General features: G+C 52.9%; 2 protein-coding genes across 5 annotated transcripts in view; one reads left to right on the forward strand and one right to left on the reverse strand.

Moving 5' to 3' along the window:
* Window positions 1-5,943, forward strand: part of ABL2 (ABL proto-oncogene 2, non-receptor tyrosine kinase) — a 45,387-nt gene extending 39,444 nt beyond the window's left edge. For 3 of the 4 annotated variants that reach the window (XM_027462932.3, XM_013099294.5, XM_027462934.3), the window contains exon 11: window positions 516-2,830. In XM_027462932.3, coding sequence (XP_027318733.1) covers window positions 516-2,209 — 1,694 coding nt within the window. In that variant the 3' untranslated portion in view covers window positions 2,210-2,830. Of the gene's footprint in view, window positions 1-515; window positions 2,831-5,641 lie in introns of those variants that run through there. The other variant, XM_027462933.3, reaches the window with a different exon arrangement.
* Window positions 5,944-7,306: 1,363 nt separating this feature from the next.
* Window positions 7,307-17,658, reverse strand: TOR3A (torsin family 3 member A). Its single transcript, XM_021272304.4, has 6 exons — window positions 14,297-17,658; window positions 13,832-13,945; window positions 12,778-13,043; window positions 11,992-12,167; window positions 9,964-10,088; window positions 7,307-9,505 (listed from the first exon to the last, which is right to left on the reverse strand). The coding sequence occupies exons 1-6, from the start codon at window positions 14,583-14,585 to the stop codon at window positions 9,255-9,257; spliced, it is 1,221 nt and encodes a 406-aa protein (XP_021127979.2). The 5' UTR covers window positions 14,586-17,658; the 3' UTR covers window positions 7,307-9,254.
* Between the last annotated feature and the right edge of the window lie 300 nt (window positions 17,659-17,958).

A 17,958-nucleotide genomic window follows, 5' to 3' on the forward strand; every position in this document is an offset into this window, starting at 1 on the left:
TGCCTTGAGCAGCTGTGTCATTAGGGCTGTTTGCCAGCCCACTCCTTTGCAAGCAAATAGAAAATGCTGCAGCTTTTTCAGTGGTTCTCTGGTAAACCCATTGTATTCTTTTCTTTTAAGTTTGGATTTGCTGTATTTTTAAGATGACAGCTTCCAAAGTAAACTTGACAATGCAACAAGAGATTGTCTTTTATACTTGCTTTATATTTGGGAAGGAGAAAAAACTACAGGAAATGGGTAAGAAACTGGGGAGAAAGAGCCAATTCACTTTCTCTTAACGTCTCTCCTAAGTAGTTTCCCCAGTGTAGACAACAGACAAGTCATGCAAGCAGAACGGAATGAATAAAATCAAAAGCAGATCAGCCTTGCACAAAAATAAAAGTGCTAACTTCCTCTCGCAGTCTGTCTCTGCAGATCCCAGGCAACTGTCTGCCAGGCCTTTACAGCCCACTGCAGGACAGGGGGGTGGAAATGGAAATAGATTTTGAAGAGTCACGCTTGTTTCTTCTGTCTAGGTTTTATCAGAAGCACACAGCCGACAAGTGGGTCTCCCGCACTGCCTCGCAAGCAGAGGGACAAGTCACCCAGCAGCCTGTTGGAGGATGCCAAAGAGACCACTTTCACCAGGGACAGAAAAGGCGGCTTCTTCAGCTCCTTCATGAAGAAGAGGAATGCTCCCACACCTCCCAAGCGCAGCAGTTCCTTCCGGGAGATGGAGAATCAGCCCCACAAGAAATACGAGCTAACGGGTAACTTCTCATCTGTTGCTTCCTTGCAGCACGTGGATGGGTTCGCTTTTGCTCCCACGCAGCAGGACGCGAGCGTGGCACCACCCAAGTGCTACGGTGGGGCCTTTGCGCAGAGGACCTTCTACAACGACGATGGCACTGGTACCAGCAGTGGTGGGGGCATAAGCACTGGTGGTGGGTGGTCAGGCATCACAGGTTTCTTTACACCACGGTTGATTAAAAAGACACTGGGTTTACGACCAGGAAAACCTACCGGCAGTGAAGAAACTTCAAAGCCTTTTCCAAGGTCAAACTCCACATCTTCCATGTCCTCAGGGCTTCCAGAGCAGGATAGGATGGCAATGACCCTTCCCAGAAATTCCCAGAGGTCAAAAATTCAGCTGGAACGGACAGTGTCCACCTCCTCTCAGCCTGATGAGAGCATGGGGAGGGCCACCGACCTGCTTCCCAAAAAGCTGGAAGAAGGCCCTGCTTTGACCAGAGAAAGACCAAAAGCAAAACTCTTGCCACGGGGTGCCACAGCCCTCCCTTTCCGAACCCCCTCAGGTTTGGAAGAAAAGGAGAGCCCAGGGCTAGCAGCAGCTCCTAAGAGCAAAGAAAAAAACAGTGGCCCAAGGCAAGGGGCCCTTGAAGATGGCGAGAGACCGGGGTGGTCCTCTCCAGTCAAGGCTGCAGCAATACTTCCAACCACTCATAACCACAAAGTGCCAGTCCTAATCTCACCCACTCTAAAACACACTCCAGCAGACGTGCAGCTCATTGGCACAGACTCTCAGGGTAATAAATTTAAGCTCTTATCTGAGCATCAGGTCACTTCTTCCGGCGACAGGGACCGGCCCAGACGGGTAAAACCAAAGTGTGCTCCACCTCCACCACCGGTGATGAGGCTCCTCCAACAGCCAGCTGCTTGCGCAGATGCAGCAGAAGAGCTGAGCAACGGGGCGGGAGCGCAGCACGGACTGGAATCAAGCGAAGGGAGTAAGAAGGCAGCAGCAGCAGCACCTGTTGGTGGAAAATCCGGGAGGCCTGTGATGCCTCCACCTCAAGTGCCTCTGTCATCGTCTTCCACCTCCCCAGTGAAAATGGCCAACGGCACGGCTGGCACAAAAGTAGCACTAAGAAAGACCAAACAGGCGGCCGAGAAAATCCCAGCAGACAAAATCAGCAAGGAAGCGCTGCTGGAGTGCGCAGACCTCCTCTCGAGTGCCATCGCTGAGCCAACACCAAACAGCCAGCTGGTGGACACAGGGCATCAGCTGTTGGATTACTGCTCAGGCTACGTGGACTGCATCCCACATACACGCAACAAATTTGCCTTCCGGGAAGCCGTGAGCAAACTGGAACTCAGCCTGCAGGAACTGCAGGTGTCCTCAACAGCTGCTAGTGTCCCTGGGGCAAACCCCGTCCTTAATAACTTATTGTCGTGTGTCCAAGAAATCAGCGATGTGGTGCAAAGGTAGCTACTGTCAGTCTGGGTAAGAGACGTACACATGGGGAGGGGGGGACTTTTTTCTGTACTGATGCTTTCAAAAGGAAAGACTGATACTTGAGTATGTGAAGTACCTCAGATCACTGAGTTCTCCTCACGTTTACAGGTTCATCTCAGAAAATGGGGATGGAGAGGGTAGATTAAAGCTGTAAGGGGCAGAACAGCAGGTGTTTGTCCCTACCTAGTCAGTCTAGTCTGCTTGGTGTGGCGAGGAAAGGAGGATCCTTGCTCCTCCTGTTGAGAGGCAGGAGAACCGACGGCAGGTTCTGCCTGGGAAGGACGGTTTGGGGCTGGTGGCTGGAGTACTGCAGTGGCTGCAGAATTTGCCCCATCTGCACTACTGCATGCTGCGGCCCCCGACACCGCGCAGAAAGGCGCAGGGGTGCTGGTGGTGCCAGGGGCTGAGCAGCTCTGCAGGAGGGTGCGTGCAGCTGGGGCAAGGTCTGATGCACTGACAGTATTCAGAGCTGCTGCAGGTGGATGCACTAGCCCCAGTGGCGTACTGCCACAGTGCTGTTTGCTGCTGTAACGAGAACTGCAAAACTAGTTAATATATGAACCTATCCCTTTTCCCTCCTGTCCACCTCATCCACCACGTTTGTGTCTTCGTTGTAGCTGAACGTCAGGAGTGCTGGGCAGACTTACCACTGGAGTTACCCCCACCCCACCTTCACTCAGTTGATTCCTATTTCTAGTGGTCTAGCATGGGTGCCGCTTGATAGTCGTGTGTGAGTAGTTTGGGGCTCTTGCACAACTTGCCAGTGTTGTTATTGGGACGGGGCGGGTTGGTTGTTTTTTTTTTAAGCTTTAAATTGTTTTTAACTCGTTACCAGGTTGATGCCCCAGTTTAGTTTCAGCACCTTGAGGCCCTGTGGTAGGTGAGGCAAAGCCTCTGCCCCAGCAGCCCCTGGCTGGTCTCTGCTCTCCTCCAGCAGCCAGTGCTGTGCAGCCAGAGGCAGGAGCAGCGGGTCTGCCTGCCACCCACCCTGCACCTCCCGCCGTAGCACAGCCACCTCACCCAGATTTCTGGGGTTGGTGCTTCCTGTTGCTTACTAGGCCTGCAGGCTTCCACCTTCCCTTGGCATGGAGGTGACTATGTATGCCAACATGTGAGTCACGGCCATCTTTTAAAATTGGTTTATGTGTTTTAAAGACTGGACCAGGATCTCATGCTGTGGAGCAGGAACACGCACATAAACTGTGCACTCTGCCTGAAACGTGACAGAAGGTGTTACCGCTCCACTGGGTTATGGTCCCTGCTGTTTGTTGCCTACTGACAATCCCAGAATGAAAGCAATCGTGTGGTTGGTTGGCTTCCCTGCTCCTAGTGCTGGCTGTGGACTGCTGGGGGCCTCAGAAAGCTGGCTGCGTGCGCACAGCTCCCTGAGATCGAAGTGTACTGGCAAGTAGGAGGACCTCAACTAGTTGTTGGTTTGAGAGGACGCAAACAGGCCTGATACCTGTCTCCAGTACCCGTTACCCTGCATGCTGCTGCTCACTTCACACTATTTGTGATGATAGAGGATCTGGCTTGCTTTGCACCTTAATTTTTTTTTTTTTTTTTTTTTTTTTTGCTAAAATGCTTTTTTTTAAACTTGTTTTTAAAGTGTGACTGTGCTGCTTTTAGTTTGAGCATTTAGAATTGAGCTGGGGCCCAGGTGTGACCATAGACAGTTGGCACTCCAGTTCTGTCTAGAAGCGATGCCCTGCTGGTGCTCGGAAGTAGGCTGGGCCGTCTCAGCCCACATCCCTGTTCGTTTTCCATGGAGCACGGTGAGACAGTGGCCTGAAAAGCCTTTAGAAAGGTGCTGGTGTCTGAGAATCCTCACTCTATTACTGGTCTGTGGTAAACAGAGGTGTGTGGCACGACGTGTGAATGCACACCAGTGGAGCAGAATGTGAGGTAAAATGGACCGTGTGAGCTTCACTGTCAGAGTGAGTGAAATGGTGAGGGGAAAAAACCACAACACAAACCAAAACCCTCCACCTTAAGTGACAGGCATTAAAGTGAAGCAGTTGTTCCTACGGGTCAGTGAGCTGGTACCCAAGTGACAACAAAGGAAAGTCAGGCTGACTAACCCACACTGTACACCAGCCTACCTGATGAAGCCGGCTGTCTCCTCCTGCAGTAGGATTTTCAGCTTGTCCAGGATCTCCTCTGGTCCTTACGCTCCAGCCCGCACGTCAGCGGGGCAGGAGGAGGCTGCACCAGGCTTCTTCCACCGTGACACTCAGCAGCAAGGCAGAGTACCAAACCGTTATCTTTCAGACTTTACTGAGGGCTTTTGTGGTTTACCTTATCTCTTTCAGTCATCTTTACTGAACCTGGGCATCACTGCACACCAAGCTAACTGCCTTTGGAAAGGTCACCTGCAAAGGGAAGAAGTCTGATGGTGTTGCTTCATGTTGCCTTTTAAACAATCAAGGGAGGCAGGTTGTGTTTGCCTTGGCAGACAATCGTGTGGTTTCATCATTGTACTACTTCCCAGCCTAGTACAAACAGACTGAAACTGAAGTGGTTACTCTCAGGGGAAAGGTATTTTAACCAGAAAAGTATATGGATATTAGTCAGTTCTGATGAGTGTTTTGAAAGAAGCTTTTTTTTTTTTTTTAAACACCAGTCTTCCAGAATGACTCCAGCAAAAGTGATAAAATAGCAAACAATTCTTGGCATTTCTAGTTATTAGAACAGATCTTTCAAGCTTTCTTACTCTTTTAAAGCAACTAATTGTGCCCCAGCAGAGGACTGGTTCCCCTCCCCTGGTTATCCATGCTTTCTCTCCAGATGCTGCCTGGTTTCTGACCCCCCCCCCCCCCCTCCCCCCCCAGGGTGGTAGTAGTGGGACAGGGCTGAGGCTGTGTTACTACTACAAGCCGAAGAAGCCACCTGCTTTTAGAGACTCCCAGACCGCTTGAGGCTGGCAGGGACCGCTGGGGCCCATCTGCTCCAACCTCTGCTCAGGCCACCCAGAGCAGGCTGCCCAGGACAGTGCCAGGCAGCCTCTGAAGCTCCCCAGGGACTCCTCAGCCACTTGGAGCAACACAGAAGCCCATCCAGTTCTGGTCCCTTCAGTGGAGGTAAAACACCTAACAGTGGAACTGGGGGGATTTGCCGGTCATCACTCCTACAGGGAGCATTTTTTGTGCTGTAGCTGATTGTCATAGTCATCAGATAGGTGGATGGTGACAGAGGTACTGCTGACTTGACACTAATTTTATTTTCTCCTAAATAAGAGACTGCAGACTTGCCTCTACCTCCACTGCCTCTCCTGCCCAATCTTGTTTTATTCCCAAATGAGAATTTCCCCTCACCCTCTGGAAGGACAGCAAAAGGACGCTACCTGGAAAAGCCTGATTATGCTGTAGCTCTCATTCAGTCTTTCTTCCTTCCACGTTGTTGCAGGTCCTCTTCCCTCTGCTAGATTTGACTTTGTGTTCAGCCTTGAAGGGCTCCACTGTAGCAGCTTCTCTGCGTTCGCCGTTGCAGTGTGTGTGTAAAGCACCGGAGGGACAGTGAAGCCCTGTTACTGCTCCAGCACAGAGCACCTCTTGCTCTGCTGTTTATGGAGAAAGCAGAAACTCCTGTTGCGTTTCCTTTCTTCACCACTGTGAGAAGGCCTCGTGTGGTAAAGATGCAATCACAGCCAGGCTCTCTAATTAACTTGCACTAGTATGGACTAGAATTTAAAGTAGTCTCCTTTGCAGCAGGGGATGGGATCACATAGGGCCTGGTAACGGCGAGCACAAAGCATGCGCTCGCGGGGCACTTTCCCTTCCTAGCTCCCGGGGAATTGGCTGACTCAGAGGCACGGTTCTCCCCCTGCACTGCACCTGAAAAGCGAGCACCTGGCTGGCAGCACTGAGGGTTAATTGTACTGTTCATTAGTGCTGGCAGGGGTGAAGCTGAATTAAGAGCTTTCAGCTTGGAACTGCATCAAACTCAGCAGCTGGGAAAGCGGAGCTGAACGCAGTAGCATACCTGGCGCTGAACATGGTGGGGAAGGTGAGGGTCTGCCTGCTCCTGGCCTCCTCCCACAGGACACCTCTAACACTGCTTTGTGTCCGTGTGACCCTAACAGCTGCACATTGGCATCCCAACTGGGGGTACTTACCCTGGAGTTTTATGGCACACTGCTCTCTGCGGGCAGCAGGAACAAAACCCCTCAGCATGGGGCAAGAGCTGCTCCAAACCTGCTGTTACCAGAGCAGGCCCTCCCCACCAGGCAGAGGGTGCCTGAGCAGCACGATGGGCTGGGCTGGGGCCTCTGAGGAAACCCGAGGCTGGTGCCTGTGCTGCATACCCAAGGCAGGACCCCATGCAGCTCAGCCTTTCGCTCATTGGTGCTCCTGGGCAGCAGCAGCTGGGACAAACACCAACACTTGGGAAGCTGTTGTCTGCAGGTGTAACAGAGCACTACCTTCTCCTTTAAAACCCTTGGTCCAGGCCTGCCGTTCACCAGGAGCTGCCAGAAACTGAGGGGCAGCAGCTGCAGTGTGCTCGGAAACCTCCCGCGTCAGCGCAAGCAGCACCATCCAGCAGCTCCTGCACATGGGTGTTTTGCATGGGTGGGCACCGGGGTGCACTCCGGTCGCCTGTAGCATAGACCAAGGCCTTGAGCCTGTTCCCTGGGGGGAGGAAGTAACAGGTTCGGGGGCACCTGGACTTAGCTGCAGTGTCTAGAAAAGAGAAATGTCTGTACCAAAGGAGGTCACGCTTCCAAATGTCTCCGTTGTGTGCAGGGGGTAGAGCCCGCTCAGCTTGGCATGCTGTTTGTGTCAGTAGTGAACTCACTGAGGGCAGGAATGGATTAAGATGAAACACGTTAATCACCAATCACTCTACCAGTGTTGTCAACTGTTTTTGTTTTTAATTGTTATTGTAATATATTTTGGTTGTTTTTCTAATTTAATTCTCTCACTATCGTCTGACTGTGAACTGCGAACAGTGTTAAACTTGATGTAAATAAGGCCTTCTGAAGGGCCTCTTTGCCTGTCGTTCCACAAAGTTTTGCCAATTTGCATTTTGTTTTAAATAAAGGTTGCAATATTTTATTGGCAAAAAAACCACTTGACTAGATGATGCTTTATTTTTTAAAAAGAATATTTAAACCCGCAGAGTGGTAGCCTGAAGGCTGTTTTTTGGGTAGAAAAGACAAGCTGGCTGCAAACCTGTTAGAAAGGGACATAATATAATTCTGCCAGGTTGCAAAGGAAAACATTCACATTGATCTGAGCGTGTCATGGAGCAGTCAGAGGAGAGTGGTTCTCGCTTAGTTCTCAAACGCGCGCGTGTGACCTGGCGTGAGCTGGTCCTGCAGCATCAGTTTGAGAGGTGCCCTCGCTGGTGGCACCACCCCCTCATTACTCAGTAACAGAACTGCACAACGTGCTGACTTCAGACCTGCCAGCACTGGCAAAAAACTCAATAAAGTGACTTCCTTCCCCCCAACAACTTAGAGCCTGAGTTGTGCCCTGCAGGGGGCCGCAGCCTCCCTCCACCAGCTCACCTTCCCCAGGCACAGCTCTCTCGGCTGTTGGCGCTTCAGGACTGACACGTGGCAACACAAGTGCCCACAGAGCAAGTCCCAGAAACACCTGATAAAAACAGACACTAGCACAGGCCCTAAGGGTCCAGCCTAGAGTCAACAGCCCGGTTTAAACCAACTTTGCACAGAGGAGCAAGGGGTGAGACAGCAGCCAGCTCGTCTGCCTGCCTCAGGCTACGAATCCTCATCCTCCTACCTCAGGCTTTGAGTCCTTGTTAGGTAACAGCGCCGGCCTGCCCGGAGGGAAACGTGGACTCAAAGTCTGTGGGAGCAGTAAGTGTGTCTGGTCAATCTTTTCCCAGGGTTGTGCTGCTCATTGCTGGCACGACAGAAAGGGTCAAAGCTGAAAATAGCTCAAAGGTCTGCACATGTGGCATTCAGGCAGCTAAAGCCCGTCCTTGGCATGTGCTGATTCACCTCACTGCCGAGCACAGCTGTGTTGGAAGGGAGTTTTGACCCAGAGGTCACAGAGTGATTCCCGTAACACTGTTGAAATTTTTTGGTCCTGCTGTTAGGTACTTATCACCTGGCAAGTACCCAGACAGCAAACAGCCCCTTGGTGTAGTAATGCTGATACCAGCCAAAAGCTGCAGCATGCATACCGGGGGAAAAAAGAAAAAAAATAATCTTAATCCATCTCTGAAAGAACAGAATTCAACCGCAACCTGTTCTTTCAGCCACCATCCACCTCAGCTGCCCTTTGCCCATGAAATGGGAGATTGTCTTGTCCTAAACCAGTTTCTGCAGTGAACCAATCAGGCTCTTTACCAAATTGTTAAAGAAACAATTTCAGCAGCAGCTCACCTCACCCCCACAGCTGCTTCCGTAGAACAAAAGTACTCCAAGAGAGGGGAGAGAGGGACTGGGCAGGCCAACGCCGCAGGCTGTGGGTTTTACAGTGCCAGAGACTCTCAGTCATTCTATGCAAAGGCGTCCCTGCCCAAACCATGATCCTGGTACACGTCCCCGAGTGCCACACACCTTGTGAATGCAGGAGAGCAATACAGAAAAACCCTCAAAAGCAGCAAACACGTTCTACCCAGTCTGAGAGCTTGCAGAGTGACAAAGCTGCAGCCAGGGAAGAGGCTGTGGCTTCTGCTGGACTCTCAACAGGCCCAGGCTGTTCGAAGCCCTCATCACAAGATGACAAACCAAAGACAACCCCTTTCACATGAAACAAAGTCTGTCAGCACAACCAAATCGCTACATCAGGCTAAAAGAAGGAACTTAAAAAAATACCAGAGGGACTTCAAACACAGCCAAGCACAAGCTGTGCCGGTACCCCATGAGTAAGGCTGGGCAGGGTGCATAGCCCACCCTGCCGACAGCCCTCAGAGCAACGAGGAGTTAAGTCTCTGCCCCTGTGCAAGTGTTTGGCTGGGTAACCTGCTGCTTGCCTGACCTTGTGCAAGGAGAGCAGCTCCTAGTGTGCAAAACCGCCTTCACCACCGGTATAGTCCCACCTGGTGTTCAAGGAAGGAAGTAATTGATGCGCTGGGATACAGATTTACAGCCCTGTGCAGAGAAAAGCTTCTCCTCTTTGGGGACAAACACCATCGTCCTGGCCACCTCGTCGAGGGCTGCCTCCGTGTACGGCAGGCCACGGGCCAGGAAGGCGTCCCGTGCGCAGAGCTTCACGTGGTGGTACTCCAGGGGCAGGAACGGCACAAAGAAATCGATGAGGTTCTCTTCAAGCAGGTGGCTGCGGGCGTAGCTGTTCTCTGCAGCAAAAAGCAAGACAAAAGCTTCAGCCACCTGGGAGCGGGCACCCCTCTGAGCTGAGGTCTGTCCTCTCTCACTGCAGCCAGCTGTTGTGGTGTGGAGGCAGCCACCCCTGCACCCGCAGAGCTGCCCAGCACGTAGCCTGACTGCAGGCCAAGGGAAGCCCGAATTCACTGAGGCACGAGGCTGCTTGTTACAACCCTGCTATTTTCAGGGCTGAAGGGGGCAGAACAACCAACAGCTCCTTTTCTGCGGGCCTCACTGCTGCAGCAGTGCCACGCTTGGGGCCACATGGATGAAGGAAGGGGAACACAGCAGGGTGTGGGGGGCACATAAATGCTTGTTCCATGGCACAGATGTTCGTACAGCACAAGGCACACGGCACCTCATAAGCGAGGCCCCAGGGCAGGGTGGAGGGGCAGGTTTGTGGCCTGCTCGCAGCGAGCCGGGCTCCTACCTGCGGGCTGCAGCAGCTCCAGCCGCAGCCGCTGCTCCAGGAGCTCCAAGGAGATCTCCTCCCGCGCCCGGCCGGCCCGCCAGAAGTCCAGGGCTACCTCATTGATGGTGTTGCCCCCAATATTGCTGTGGACAGAAGAAGTCACTCACTCCACCATGCCACCACAGAGAAAGCGCTCAGAGGTGCCAGCAGCACCCCCTACAGACAGGTCTCAGCAATTCTGTCCATGATGGGATTCTCTGTGTGGGATCAATATCTGAAACACTCGCAGACGGAGGAATTTCTTCCCAAAAAAGCCCTCTCTGTAGGCACCTGCCTTCCATTTTGCCAGCCCAGCCCCCGTGGCAGCTGCTTTCTCCCGCAGGGTGGGACTGGCAGTCAGCAGAACCCCCATCCCTGTCCTGGCCTCTCAAGTGCCGCTTGGCTCCACACCAAACCCTCACCAAGTCACTGCAAAGTCCAGGCCAGGGGGCAGAGCACATGGCAGGAGTCCCACTACCAGTAAAGGTCCGGGACCGGGACATCCCCTGCCTGAGGGACAAACCCTCACCACCCTCAGGTGCGGCTGCCTGCTGGGGGACACAGGGTCCTGCCAGCCATCGAGGCTCCCAGGGCAGCAGAACAAAAAAGCTGCCACCACCTCCCCGTGCCGCCTTGCCAGCACAGCTCGCCTGCCCCTGCTCCCCCCTGGCCAGCAGGAGAAGTGCCCTGAGGGCTGAGGGTGACCAGTTCCCTCTGGTCCCCATCGCCCAAACTTGGCCACAGCCGCAGGCCCAGGGCAGTGCCCCAACGAGTGCTGGGGGACAGCCAGCCCTCCTGTGCCAGGCCGGTGTCACCCTGCCACTGTGTATGATGAAACCCCCCAGATTACACAGTGCTGCAGTTCAAGACACCCTGCTCCCTCTGCTCGGTGATGTGGGGCCTTGGCCCAGTGTCCTGCTGTCCTCACGCCCGCACAGCTTGCCAGGTAGGGCAAGAGGGCAGCTCAGCCCGGCCAGCAGCACGTGCACCCTGCCCAGAGCAGGTGGGAAGGAAGAGCAAGGAGGGAGAAGCTGCCTCCTGCACCACGGACCCGCCAGAGGCCCACGGGTAGGACAGACCCGGTCAGCTCTGCAGGCACCAGGCACAGACGGGTCTTCGTGAGCAGAGAAGCTGTCCTGGGGAACCACCAAGCTTGGAGGTTAGAGCGCGGAGGTTGGATAGCAAACAGGTAACAAATCCCCTTTGGACCACTGAGCACGGTTTTGGAACTGAACATGGTTCTGGAACTGAACACGGTTTTGAACATGGAACTGCTCACCTCCAGCCTGTGGGAACAGCTCTTGCCAGAACAAGGCTGAAAGCCACAAACCAAAATGAAGGGGGACTGAAGATGTTTGTCTCTCCTGGGCATTTCTCACTGGTTAGTTCAGGCACCTTCCCACCTCACGTCCTGCTGGTGGTAGATGTCCGGTCCCACCAAATCCTGGGTGAGGGACAGCACTGCAGCGTGGAGATGCTGACAGACAACCTGTCTCCCTCCGGATGGGCAAGGAGCCACCCTCCATTCCCCACGCTGCAGGATGAGCCGATGCCAGGAGCAGCCCTCACAGGCTAGTGGCACCTCAGTCTGCAGCCAGGGCCAGGCAAGTGGCACGTCCCTGCTCCCAGCTACAAGTGCTGCCTTGCACAACTTCCCACTAAGAGCTGCAGCCCCAGCTGTGTTCCCCGCAGTACAGGATCCCCCCGCTTAGCAGGGTGCAGGATGACACCAGGATAACTGAATCTCACTGCTTCCTTGCCTCGTGACCCAGACACCAGTTCAGCTGCCCCAGCTAAGCTGGGCCTTGGCTCCTTCTGCAACTGCCCCATACCCTGGGAGGATGCCCAGCATCAACAGGGAACACTGACCATGGAGACAACCACTCACTGGAGGAGTCAGTCACCTCTTCTCCCTCCTCTGCAGACCCGTCCCCTAATACTGCACACCGTAGGGGATAAACTCCACCATTTTGTCCCTCCCCATGTGTTTGGGGCCTCAGAAGTTACCTGAGGAAGAGGAAGATGGACCTCCGGTAATCCACCTGGCCCTTCTTGCCATCTTGAGCCATGAAGGGCTTGATGGTGTCCAGGAGTCCAAAATGAAGTTTTTCTGCCTCATCAAAGATGAAGAGGGACTGCTTGCAGAGCTGCACAGTCTCGCTTATCTGCTTCTCCAGTTGAACCTGCAGGGCAGCAGGCGGCAGAGTGAAATGCCTGGCAGCAGTCGATGGCACAGGGGCTGAGCCTGGATGTGCTGGGACAGTCCTGGCCAGCCCCGCTGCACCCCAAGGCCACTTGCTTGCTCCCTCCTGCCCAGAGGGACAGGGAAAGAGAATGGGAAGAGCAAGAGAATGTGTGGGTCGAGATTAAACTAAATATGTAAAGAAGGGGAAGAAAGAACAAACCGATCGATGCAAAGACAACTTACCACCTCTCACAACTGATGCCTGGTTGGTCTGTGAGCAATGGCATCCTACTCTACCCCAAAGCCCGCTCCCCTCAGATTTTACTGCTGAGCTTGGTGCTACACAAAATATCCCTCTGGTCAGCTGTCCTGGCTGTACCTCCCCCCCAGCTTCTTGCACACTCCCAACCTACTGAGGGAGCAGAGTAGGGAAAAAGGGATACCCTCAATGCTGTGCACACACTGCTCAGCTCAAACCACCCTTATTTAACCCTGTTTTACTCATAAATCCAAATACAACGTGGCGTATAGCTGCTAGGGAGAAAGAGAAAACAAACAACTCCGTCCCAGCCAGACCATCTCTGCGGCACCAGGCTGTTAGCTCTCACCTTGTACGAGTCCACGTACTTGTGATGGGGGAAGTGGAAGAGCGCGATGAACACCCGGACACACTCACTCTTCAGCCCGTCCCGGTACAGGTGACTGGCCACCATCCGGGCCACAAAGTTCTTGCCTGTGCCGGACCAGCCATGGAAGGAGAGGACCAGAGCCTTCTCTGGTTGCGGGCTCTGCAGGAAGCGCCGCACCGCCTGGATGACAACTTCTTTGGCCAGGTGCTGCCCATGGAGCTGCCCGTTGAGGTCCATTTCGAGCCCTGCAGGAAAGACAGTAAGAGCTCAGCATTAAACTGCAAGTCCAGTTGCTGCTGCAGGTGGCAGCAAGAGGAGAAAAGCCCCCAGAGCCCTGCTGGTGGGGCTGCCTGCCTGGGAGGTGTCTGGCCAGGCATTAAGGCTGAGGCCGGCTGCTTACAGAAGCCTGGGCACTGCCTGTGTTAGCCAAGAACTGAAAAAAAAAAAAAAAAAAAAAAAAAAAAAAAAAAAAAAAAAATAGGACACGGATCTTCTGCAGACTACTTTTTTCTTTGAAAACTGAGCAGAGTATTTGACGCCTGCAGAGCACTGAGGCCTAAAGGTTTTATTTAGTATTTACTGGGCTCTACATACTACTCAGCAGAGGGTAAGGCTACCACAGGTCTCAGGGCCAGCAAACGAATAACACCAGTGTAGGGCTCGCACACAGCTCTCAAGGCACCCTCCTGCCCCAGGGCTGGATACTGGGAATACTGGGCCGGCCTAGATTCCAGGCTGTGCCTGGGAACTGCCGGCTGAAGGCAGGGCTCGTGGCAAACTGGAGCAGATACACTGCACTGTAAGGAGCAGGCTTTCTCACAGTCTCAGAACTGCAAATGAGTAATGAGAAACAGGGCTTAGCTCAGCCCCTCACCCTCTCAGAAATGCCCTTTAGCTACATCACTTGCTAAAACACACTTTTTTAGAAAAAAAAAACAAAAAAACACAAAACAACCACATAACAGAGACATCAGGGAAAAGAAGCAGAGAAAAGCCCAGCCCAAGCTCTCCCAAGAAGCAGCACAGCACCTACCTGTGATGTTGTTGACTATCCTGCAGTCTCCTGTCTTGCAGCACTTGCCGAAGCTGCAGTACCACGCAGAGAAGATCTCCAGGTAATCCTGGCCCACCAGAGGCAAGCTCCAACCTGGAAAGACAGGGGCCAGAGCAGAGCTGTGCCAGCAGGTGCCTTTCCTGTGCTGTGTGTGGGCGCTCAGGTGCTCACAGTTAACTACTGCCCTGCCTCAGGTGTGGGGGCCCACAGGGGATAACGGGCTGCAGCTGGCTCAGACAGGGACACGGAGCCACACGAGCTGCAAGCACACCCCCTGCCCCAACACACGTGTTTGTGGCACCCGCTGCATGCCGAGCAATGGGGGGAGCCCCATCCCCGCAGCAGCCACAGGAGCTGGGGGTGCAGACCCCCACGCAGGCACAGGGAAGCATTTGGTCCCACTGCTGTTCCCAGGGCACAGGAAGGGGAGAGGAGGGAGCTTACCTGGGCTGGGACCGGCCTTCCTCTTCCCCTCCTCTTCACAGCCCTCCTGCGACACCTTGCAAGCCAGGTACTGCCAGTACTGCTTGGAGAGAGCTCCCACAGCTCCCAAGTGCTTCTTCACGGCTTCGTACCTCGCTCTGGCCCACGGGGCCGCCTCCGTCACGGCTCTCCGGTCCTCCTCCCAGGGTCCCTGCTGCTTCTCTTGGCTCCCCAGGCTTTCGGAGCCCCCCAGCAGCAGCAGCAGGCAGGCAGCCAGCCCCAGGCGGGACAGGAGCCTGCTCCGGCCCATGGCTGTGGATGCCCCGCTGGGATCCTGCCCTGCTGGATCCCTCTGGATCCCGTCCTGCCTCAAACGGCTGGAGCCGTGATCTCACTTCCTGGCCGCCCGCAAACGGAGTCGTGCTGGGGGAAGCCGCGGGCTGGCGGCACCACCACACCTCGCAGGGCCCAGCCACACCACCCCACGGCCCCTGCCCCGCACCGCGGTCCCCACAGCACGGCACTGGGCTGGGAATGGCTCCTCCTCCCAGCGCCACGCAGCAAAACCAGCCCCTGGGATTGTCCCAGCTCAGGCTCCTGCCTCCCTCTGCCCAGAAGGCACCCAAGGGTGCCCAATAAGCGCTTTTAGGGAGCCCCGTGGCCCGGGTGAGGTGTTGCTGCTGAGCACTTAAGCAGGACGGGGCGGTGGGCTTGGCTTCCAGGAGTGGGATTTTTCCAGCAGTGCGCTCGGGTGCTGCTAGGGGGTTGGACTGCTTTTTGTGGCAGCTGAAACGCACACAAATCTGAAACACAAATCTAAAACACTCACCCGTTGACAGAGATGTGAGGGGGGACTTTGGGAAGGTCTCTACCTGCCTCTGGGCTTGCTGTTTTGGGAAGACAGCTGGTTACACAGGCATGGGTGGTTGTTCATCAGGGTCATTTCCAAGGGGACACAAAAATAACTGGCACAAACAAGGGAGCAGGAGACGGGGATGAGTCAGACCGGCAGCACGCAGAGCTGCCATGAGCTCTCTGGGCGTTACTTGCTCGCTGTTCGGGTGTGAGTTCGGTTTAGCAATTGTGCCATAGCTCCAGGAGAAAAGATTTTGTGGCTGACTCTGGGATGGGCGTGCTGTGATGCGCTGTGTCACATTCCTCACCTACAGTAAAGAGTTTCGCTGGTGATTTTTACATCAGCGCATCTCTGTACACCAGTACATAAACAGGGACAGGGGGGACTCCATGAAAACAGGCAGGAAAATGGTTCAGATCAGCAGAGAATCACCACAAAATCATGTAGGAGAGCTGTGGTACAACTCGTTACCACCACTGACCTCTCCACCACCAACCAATTTTTCTCTAAACAGCTGTAAAACCCCCTCTGTATGGGGAAGCAGCGAGCAGTCCCTAAGACTGGCTGCTCTTGCTTTAGCAGGGTGCAAGGATCCCAGGCAAAGCTTGGCTGAAATTTTGGAAGCAGGCAGTAGAGGAAAGGCACACTTGAACCCTCCGGAGGAAAACTAGTCAGCACTGACATGCCAAGTACACAAACTCAGCTGTGTGGGGGAGACGAAAAGTGGATAAGTGCCTTTTATCTTGCATTTTACCCCGAGGTATACCCACTGCTGGCTTACTGTAAGAAACTATTGCTTACACGAGTTATCCAGCATCAGAACAAGTCCTCCCACAACTTACCCTAACCAAAACAAAGCTGAGACGCATTATTTCCAACGTGGAAAGTTTTCAAGGTTATCCCAAGTGCTCAGAAAAATGAAGTGGACGCTTAAATGCAATTCACTCATTCAGGTGGATGGGGAGCAGGATTGCAGCACCACCAGGGCATGGAGTGGAGCAGATCTCCATCTACAGGTGGCTATAAATATTGCAAATCTGCATGAATAAGATACTCGTACTGATTAGCATAATTGCCCCCTCCAATTTAATAATCCTTGAGGCTAAACCCTTAACACTAGTTGCTGTAATTCAACTAAACCAGAACTAAAATCAGTGCACATAAAAAACATCCAAAACCAAAAGCACTGCAGCTACAGAAAAATGAAATTGCCACCAATCTTTCTGAAAACCATCGGAAGCATCTGAATTGAAGCCCTTATGTGGATTTATGAGAAAAAAATACATCACAGTTGTGACATTCAAGCCCTGCCCTCCTGGGATAAATGTTTTAGCTGAAAAGAGCTGATCAAATGGGCTGGTCTTTACTACAAAAAGCAGATGCTTCAATGTTCCAAAGAAAAAAAAAAAGAAAAAGCAGATTCGGAAAGATGAAATGACTGACAGTCCCACAACAGCTCCAGGGAGCTACAGCACAGTTCCTGGGGTGTCAGCTCACGTAAGTGTAGCACATTGCGAGAGCTAGAGAGGAAAATGAAAGTCGTTTTTCAGTAACCTGCCAACTACATCCTGATGACCAGGCTGAGGTTAACAAGGAACTGAAGGAAAAAAAAAGTAACATAAAAAAAATCCAGAATCCTTAATAATTCAAACCCCTTTGCAGGACCTCAGGCAAGAAATTATGCCCAAGGACTAGATAGGAAGGTGCAGAAGGGCGGAAGAGACCCTGGTGCTCTGCAAGGGAAGAACTCACTCATACCTGGCTAGGAAGGACAGGCTGGGAAGCACAGCAGACAGGCAGTGCCCTAGTGCAGCTTGCTGGGACTACATCTCTATTTTTTTTTTCCTTCCTCTGCTGAATCTCAAGCTCTTGCTATAGTATTTGCTGGTCTTCAGCTGGCAGTCTCACAGGAAGCTGCAGGGGGCTGCGCAGCCCCAGACATAATGTAACAGTTATTCCAGAGCAGTCCTGGCGAACAGCATCCATCTGATTAAAAATCCATGATCTCGGGTCAGGTTGGGTCTGACTGCAGGTATCATCTAAAGAGAAAGAAAAATCAGTACTGCAAAAAATGTGGAGATGCCTGGCTTATTCAGCACCTCTGACAACTCGGTACAAGCAGACAGAGGGCACCTTGCAGTCTGGGATTTTAAGCTACAGCTGTATCAGCTCAACGGGGAAACGCTGTGCATCCACCCTTTTACGGTTTTTCTCAGTTTCCACACAGTAATTCCTGCTACGCTTCCACAGATGAACTCTGACAGAAGGCAGCAGGAGGAGAGCCTCTCCAGCAGCTCAGCATAATGCAGACAAGGATTAGATCAGCAAATAAAATAAAGATGTGGAATAAAGGAGATTGGGGGATCTCTCTCCCTCTTTTTCTCCCACCAAGTTCTACCCCCAGTCTCCTAAAAATATTGAGGCTGCAAAGAAAAAACAGAGCACTAATGCCACACACGCCACAAACTTCTTTTCCTTTCTACTTTTTAGAATCAAAAAATTGTAGGGAAATAATCTGAAGGAAATTCAGGAAGAGAGCTGGTTTTCAAAACCACGTTCTTTTCCACTGGCTTGAAGCTGTTTCTGTGTATTCTGTAAAGCCAATGTTCATTTTATAATCAGAAACATTTCAAACTTTATGGTTACATAAACTCTCACCCTGTTACGCAGCAGGGTGTTTCCACCCGAGAAATCAGTTCAAGAAAAATCAGAGCTCCTGGCCACGTACCGACACCATTCTGATGGTGCAGGCCAGGTCAGAGCGTTCCCACATTTCCATGACCACGGTGACTCGGTGGTTTCACGGTGTGCCGGTCCCCAGAGCCAC

This window comes from Anas platyrhynchos, chromosome 8 (assembly GCF_047663525.1).
Source record: "Anas platyrhynchos isolate ZD024472 breed Pekin duck chromosome 8, IASCAAS_PekinDuck_T2T, whole genome shotgun sequence".
Lineage (NCBI taxonomy): Eukaryota > Metazoa > Chordata > Aves > Anseriformes > Anatidae > Anas > Anas platyrhynchos.